This window comes from Penaeus vannamei, chromosome 33, assembly GCF_042767895.1.
Source record: "Penaeus vannamei isolate JL-2024 chromosome 33, ASM4276789v1, whole genome shotgun sequence".
NCBI classification, from domain to species: Eukaryota; Metazoa; Arthropoda; class Malacostraca; order Decapoda; family Penaeidae; genus Penaeus; species Penaeus vannamei.
In genome coordinates this window covers 16,701,175-16,708,674 of record NC_091581.1, presented here as the reverse complement: position 1 = coordinate 16,708,674, position 7,500 = coordinate 16,701,175, and the positions used below count along the sequence as shown (strand labels likewise).

The 7,500-nt window shown below is 37.1% G+C and overlaps 1 protein-coding gene across 2 annotated transcripts in view; it reads right to left on the bottom strand.

Moving 5' to 3' along the window:
- Window positions 1–1,158: 1,158 nt before the first annotated feature.
- Window positions 1,159–7,500, bottom strand: part of LOC113803233 (uncharacterized) — an 81,002-nt gene continuing 74,660 nt past the window's right edge. Inside the window, exons 2-3 of one of the 2 annotated variants that reach the window (XM_070145154.1) lie at window positions 5,012–5,136; window positions 1,159–4,411 (exon numbers count right to left, since the gene is read on the bottom strand). In XM_070145154.1, the coding sequence (XP_070001255.1) occupies window positions 3,515–4,411; window positions 5,012–5,136 (1,022 nt within the window). In that variant the 3' untranslated portion in view covers window positions 1,159–3,514. Of the gene's footprint in view, window positions 4,412–5,011; window positions 7,495–7,500 lie in introns of those variants that run through there. The other variant, XM_027353954.2, reaches the window with a different exon arrangement.

Below are 7,500 nucleotides of genomic sequence, written 5' to 3'. Positions count from 1 at the left end.
TACTATTTTATGGTTATTATTATTATTTTATTGTTATCATTGTTATTCTTATTATCATTGACATTACTGATCCTTATCATCATTATTGTTAATATTATCATTGTTGTTATTATTGTAATTGTTATTATAATAATTGTTGTTGTTGCTGTTATTGTTATTATTATTATCATTATCATCATCATCATCATTATTACTATTGGTATATTTGGGAATGAAGCCTAACACCGTTTTTCGGGTGAAATATGTGTTTTTTTCTTAAAGCTCTCGTCGTGCTCCGAACGAATCTGACACCCATTTCCTTCGCAAAATTGCGGGGTAAAAGCGGGTGATCGAAGTAAATCGTTGTTGCAAAGCACATTCATAGTAAATAAGAGACCAGTAGGTCCTAACCCTCTGCCCCCGCAGCAAAATATTCACCTCTCCGTCGCTTTTTTCGCATGTTACAGGCGAAACAGCACCTTATGTACAGCCTAGATTTGACGGAACTGACGTCACTGCCAGGTACAATTCCTATTGGCTCATTTGACTTCTCTCGCCTTCGTCATCCGCTACAAATCCATCTGATTGTTTCTTCACTTCCTCGATTTCGCGCCATTTTTAACTCGCCACTGGAAGAGGACGCGCCATGGAGTGCCTAGAATATTTGCGTTTTACATTCTTTCTATTACCTATATTATTGGTTTGCGAAGGAAATGCTGTAGAAGAAAAGAGGCTTAGAATGTTACGTTCTATCGGATGGCAAGGTTAGATTCTTCATTTTAGCGTAGGCGCCATTACCAATTATATTATCATCATTGTCATAATCATTATTGCTGCTTGCTGTTGTTGTTATTCTTTGATTTTCTTTTTATTGTTATTATTATTATTATTATTATAATGATTATTATTACTATCATCATAATTGCATTACTACTATTATCATTGTCATTATTAATTTATCATTATTATTACTGTTATTATTATTATTATCATTAATCACTAATCAGTGTTATTTATTAAAATTATTGAAATTATTATTTAGTTATTTTTACAATTATTGTTGTTAATAATATCAAATTGATAATCTTTACCATCATATCGTTATTACTGTTCTCATGATTATAAACGTGAAGGATAAATCCATACATTTTTTAACATAGGTTGAATAACATTACAGAATATGACAAAACCGCTTTTATTTACAAACTATTTACACAGACTAAAACTTTTTATTCACAAATTATTTACAGAGATGCACAGAAGAAAACGAAAACATTTTCATAATGAACACTAAATATTACATCTGGGGCACAATTGTCCTAGTACAACAAGTCCTGGAGAGAAAAATAACGTCGATTTTCGAGTGATTATTAACCACTGGATATCGTACGTTTCTTTCCTTTACCGTTCATGTTGCGATGATGTCAATGGCGATGATGATGATGGTGGTTATGGTGATGATAACGGCACAGACATTTCTTAGTTAAAAATGCAATATTTAAGAAAGTAGGAAAAAAACAGATCTTATGGAGAAAAAAAACTCAATTGCTTTTGAATTTAGACATAAATACATTGAAAAAAAAAAAAAAAAACGAATTCCTGCACTGTTGTAAAGAAAACCCATATTCTGTTTTCTGATGAGATAAAGTTTTAATCGACACATTACTGATCATTCATTGTTGTGTTTCTATTTCACTTCCTTTTCGCCACATACTTTGTTTCTCATTCTTTAATAATTTTTAATAAAGGTAAAGATGTTTTTTTCTGTCCCCAGTTTGATATTTTACTTTTTTGTATTGAAAAGAAAGATGTTTATTTTAGTAGACAGAAAATAACGTTTTGATTTTCTTTTGATTGCCTTCGTGTAGTGCCAAGTACTTGCAATTATCTCAAGCCGTGTGGGCGGAGCATCGACGCTGTCAGGCGTACGAAAACCCATCGAGCCAAAGTCTCGTACCGCTTGAACAAAACCAGCCGTCTCAAACAAAGAGCGACCCTGACTGCACTGGGTTATTACATGTATAATAAATAACATAACTGCCATGGTAATTGACTTTTGAATGGCTTGCACCCAATGCCATATCACATGCTAGAATTATGGATTATAACTTAATCGTCCTAAAAACATCTATTTTCTGCATTTGCATAAATTGATTTTCCATTCCTACCCAGCTATATCATTATTCTTAAAGTTATTATTCATATAGTGATAACGTTGACTATTATAAATGGTAAATGATAATGCAATAATGATAATGATGGCAATGGCAATAACACTGACGATGGCGATAATAATTATAATAAAAGTAATACATTCATATTGTGCCGATTCATTAATTACCTTGACTATTCCTAGGAATAGTCTTGACTAGGAATCTCTTGATACCTGATGACTTTGAAGATACAAACTAGCAAAAAAAAAAAAAAAAAAAAAAAAAAAAAAAAAATCATATCTATACTTACTTTTATTACTATAGTTATAATAACAGTGATTAGTAATGAAAATAATGATTCTATTAAAAATAATTATCACTATTATTATCTTTATTACCATTATTACTATTATAATTATTATCGTCATTATTATCATATAACAAAAATATCATTTACATGAAACTAATATTTATGTATTCATGGAGCTTTATTGGAAGGGTCACTTTTTCATATCAAAATGTATAGATTCGAATCTGGCTGTGGCTATGAAATTCGACAACGTTCATTCATCTATTTGCCTTTTGATGAATCTCAAAAACTTGTAGTAAATTTATTATTCTTATAAAGTCTTGTTTCTTACAGAAAAATAATACTCTTACATAATAGAAATAAGAAATTCAATCATTTTCAGTGGTGCTTATAATGTCGTTTTAATGATTCGTGAGCCTAAAAAAAATATACATTAAACCTTCCGGTATCACAATTTCGCATGCGTTTCATTGTGATATCTTTTAAATACTCCTTAAATGGTCAAATGAAGTGTTTCAAAATAAAATATAGAAAGTTACAATTTACATGTTCAGCGATGGGTCACGCTTTCGTGTTGACGAACTGAATGGACAGGTTGGCACGCTTAGGTTGGTGGAAATGAAACACAATTCGGCTGCAAAAATGAAAGAATTGCAAGAAACCGCAAGGACACTGCAGATATTGGCACAAATATGGTTTGCTTTGGACCTGAAATAGCTGACCTGAAAATTTAGCTTATAATGCTAATAAATATCCCAATTTGACATTTGTTCATCAAGTGAGTCGGGACTGTTTTACTTTTAAGTTTCTTCGACTTTAAAAAACAAAGATAGAAAACAGGTGATGGGAGAGAAATGTACTCAATGAGAAACAAGCGTTCGCAAGTTAAAAAAAAAACATTGAAAAGAATGCATTTCGTGTCGGTTTTACTAACCTTATCTAGTTCATATTTAGACAGGCTCATTGGTACCAAGTTTAAGACTTAGAAGTTCTTTTTCGAAACTGACTAAATGTTCTCAATACTTCACGCTTTGCAGTAAAGTTTTCTTAAAAATCTCAAAAGTCTGGTCCGTCATATAAATGGCCGACCGAAGTGTCCTGCGCAAAACGCGAACGCCACCAAGCCGACGCTAACCTTGGATGAAAACGTCCCCGAATTAACGGGGGGATCTGTCATTATACTGAGACTCAGGTAATTCGGATCCTCAAGTGTGGGTAACGGCGTGGAGGTGGTTCTCCTTCCCCTAATCATCTGCTTAACAACTCTAGAGATATTATACAGGGAAGCCACTAGCGTCTCTTGGCCGTTAGACACCGAGAGATTATATTCGTCTATCACCTGGCTCAGGTTTTTCTTTTTTATGTCCCCACTGAAATTCTCACATTTGTATAGAGGATATGTTATGTTAATGCCTTCCTTTTCCAAGTAAAGGAATTTGTCCTTATATTTCCGATTAAACATATTCCCTTTGAACGGCATGATACCTTCCGTGCACACTGTTATTTTTATGGACTCGGACTTGTACACTTTCACTCTGATAGTGTGTGATTCTGGTACACTGTGGAGAAATTCCGACGTTACGCACTTTGTTCTATTTTCTGTTATGCTCCACTTGGGCCCAGACTTGTAGGTGAACACATCGTGATACATTCTCTGGCCCTTCTCTCTGTCTCCCGAAGAGCACATACAGTCGAATTCCTCTTGGTACTTGACGGTGTATTGAGCTGTACCGTTGTGACACAGGTAACCGAGGGTCGTCTCTTTTGTCAGGGCGTGCACGATGCATTTTGGATTCTGTGACTCCCAGCACATAGATATGAGGATTCTGTCGGGAATGTCTGCTTTAGATATGTGAATGAAGCTGCTGTCCCCTTTGTACTCTGTGAGACTGCTGCCGGGGATCATGTAATTCACTAGCAGGGGCTCCTCAGAACAGGAGACTGTGGCAGCTGACATGAAGGCAGCGATCTGAGGGGGGGGGGGGAGGAAAGTAACATAAGTCAAGGTACTCAGGCACACAAACGCACACACACACACACACACACACACACACACACATATATATAGATAGATATTTATTTATATATATGCATATGTATATACATACATATTTATTTATACATGTATATGCATAGCCTATATATAAATGCATGTATATGTATATTGTCATCGACATGCTTAAAGCCGGATGGTTCCCTCTTACAGACCTGGGCCCTTGTAGCTGCCTTCCTCCTTCATTGGCCTAAGGAGCAAAACACCTTCGCAAGGAATAGCTGCCTAAAAGGATGTCTCGTCCGACAGTGGAGGAAGAACAAGAGGCAGTCGCAGAACAGGGCAGGGAGAGCCAGGGACGGCGACGGTCTCGCTCGTCACCGCTCCGCCCTCGGCACCCGGGGCGCGGGTCGCTCGCGGGTCACACGTCTTCCTCCCCAATAAACCCTCCAGCAGAGACTCCTTTCATTCCACCTGCTCTACGCCCAACCTCTTATGTTGGCACATGTGCACACACACACTCACACACACACACACACACACACACACAAATATATATTAGGTATGTGTAAATACCTGCAAGAGGATGCGGCAAGCGTGTCTGGAGGCCATGCTGTTGTTGTGAGAGGAGTTGTTGCCCAACAAAGCGACTTGACTAAAAGTGTTAATCTTATCTGCTGATCTTTCTCTCAGTCTTTTTCCTGCAAGAAATAGAATCGTACATTTGTTAATGATGACAAAAATATCCTCATTACACGTGATATACAGTAGGTTTTTGTGTATATATGTGCATATACGCATACAGACGCATGCATATCTGCATGTGTCTGTATGTGTGTGTATGCGCCCGCGCGTAAGTATTCATGTATGTATGTATTTTGCATCGTTTCTGTATGATGACGATTCCTGGTAGATGCTGCATGAGTGAGCGAGAAAGATTAAACACAAACATTCAAACAGCGACCTGAGAATACCACCTTACTGTAAACACCAAAGGAGTTGAACTATGAAGTAGGATTGTATGTATTATCAAGAAAGTGCAGCTTGACTCCTACATGCTGCAAAATGGGGGTCATTTTAAGGAAAGATCTCAAGTGAGGGAATATCATTTTTCACCTGAACGAAGCAAAAAGTTTATTTTTTCAGAGGAAGGTGATACAGGAAAAGTTCCTTCCCTTTTCTTGGCTGCAAATTAAACCACACAAAAGTTCTCCAGGATAGTTCGGACTAAATATCTACCTCCAAAAGACAGTGGTTGGAGAGAGAAAGGATTGCTTTTATTATAATTTAGGAGCGAATATTTAACCTAAAAAACACTGGTTGGAGAGAGAGAAAGAGAGGGGGAGGGAGGGAGAAGAAGAAGGGAGGGAGGGAGAGAGAGAGAGGGGGAGGGAGGGAGAGAGAGAGAGAGAGAGAGAGAGAGAGAGAGAGAGAGAGAGAGAGAGAGAGAGAGAGAGAGAGAGAGAGAGAGAGAGAGAGAGAGAGAGAGAGAGAGAGGGGGGGCGGGAGGGAAGGAAAGAGAGAGAGAGAGAAGGTAGGTTTCATTATTTTCCAAGTTGGTGTTGAAGCTGGGAAGAGTGTTGGGCACGTTTGTCGTCAAGGCATTACGTTCAACATCAGAAATGCGAGCCAGGTCTGTGCTGATAAGCCATGGATAAAGGGACATAAGTTTAAGGACAAGTTTAAGAAGAAGGTCGACGAGTGAAGCAGGACGATCTCAGGAGAGTCGAGGCATCTGTGGAAGAATTAGAAGAGGACAAGAAGATCCTTTTTGAAAAGAAATAAAAAAGGATAAAGAAACGAAAGAAAAAAAATATCCTTTACGAAAAGAAGAAAAAAGATCATTTATTAAAGAAATAAAGAGGATCCTTTCTGAAAAGAACAAAATGAATATCATTTACGAAAACCCCCAACGATCATCCTTTAAAGGGAAGAAAAGAAAAATGATTATTTGTAAAAAAAAAGAAAAAAAAAAGAAAAATCTTTTATGTAAAAAGAAAAATCCTTTATGAGAACCAAAAAAGATCATTTATAAAGCGAAGAAAAAACGATCCTTTATGAAAAGAAAATAACAAAGATCCTGTACGAAAAACCTTAAAAACGAGAAGAAAAAATAATAGCCTTGAAAAACATAGTACCCTGAGGAACGCCGTAAGTAACAAGGAAACACAACTTAGGATTCTTGGATTACAATGTGGACGAGGCATCGCATGCATGGCGCGACGACTGTCACGTGATTGAAGAAAATAGGACTCGGCTGCTGTGTGGCACTGAGGTGTGAATCTACCTCTCTCTCCTGCTCTTTCTCTCTCTCTCTCTCTATCTTTATTTCTTTTTTTTTAAGTATATGTCTGCGTCTCTTCCCCTCTTTCTTTCTCTCGGTCTATCTCTCTCTCCCTCTCCGTCTCTGTCTGACTGTCTGTCTATCTCTTTCTCTCAATGTATCTGACTGTCTGTCTGTGAGGTGTGTCTCCTCTCTCTCTCTCTTTCTTCCTGACCAACAAATCATCTCTCCAGTACGAAAATCATGTAAACAATACATTTCCTATGCGGAAATGCAAAGAATTAAGAATTTCATGTATTATCAGTCTTGGCAACAGACTGAAAGCAAGCCGCAATATTACTGGGATAAAATGAAATATTTTGTGATACTGCGCACATACCAGTTCACGCCGCCTTGTGGAAAAACACGTGTTCATATATTCACTTTCAACAGGGAACTACCCCGGGGCGAGGATCATTAGAAAAAATATATTAGATTCGAGATGAAAATCAGTGTATTTGTGTTCACGGTTTTCTGGAATTATTTTGCGGGTTGTGATTTAAAATGGGTATTGGTTAGCTTAGTAAAGTCCGACAAAAGAGAGAGGAGGGAACATTACAGGTGTGACGTAGGGTAAAACAAACTTGTAACTACCTTCTCCAGTCTACGTCAGAAACGAATTGTGTATGGACATGTGGTGTCGATTTAGAAATTATCACATCGTGTATGTTTTAGCACAATTATGCATACAACTTTTGCTTTCATAGTCGTCATAAAAATGTAAATAAGAGAGACACAGAGA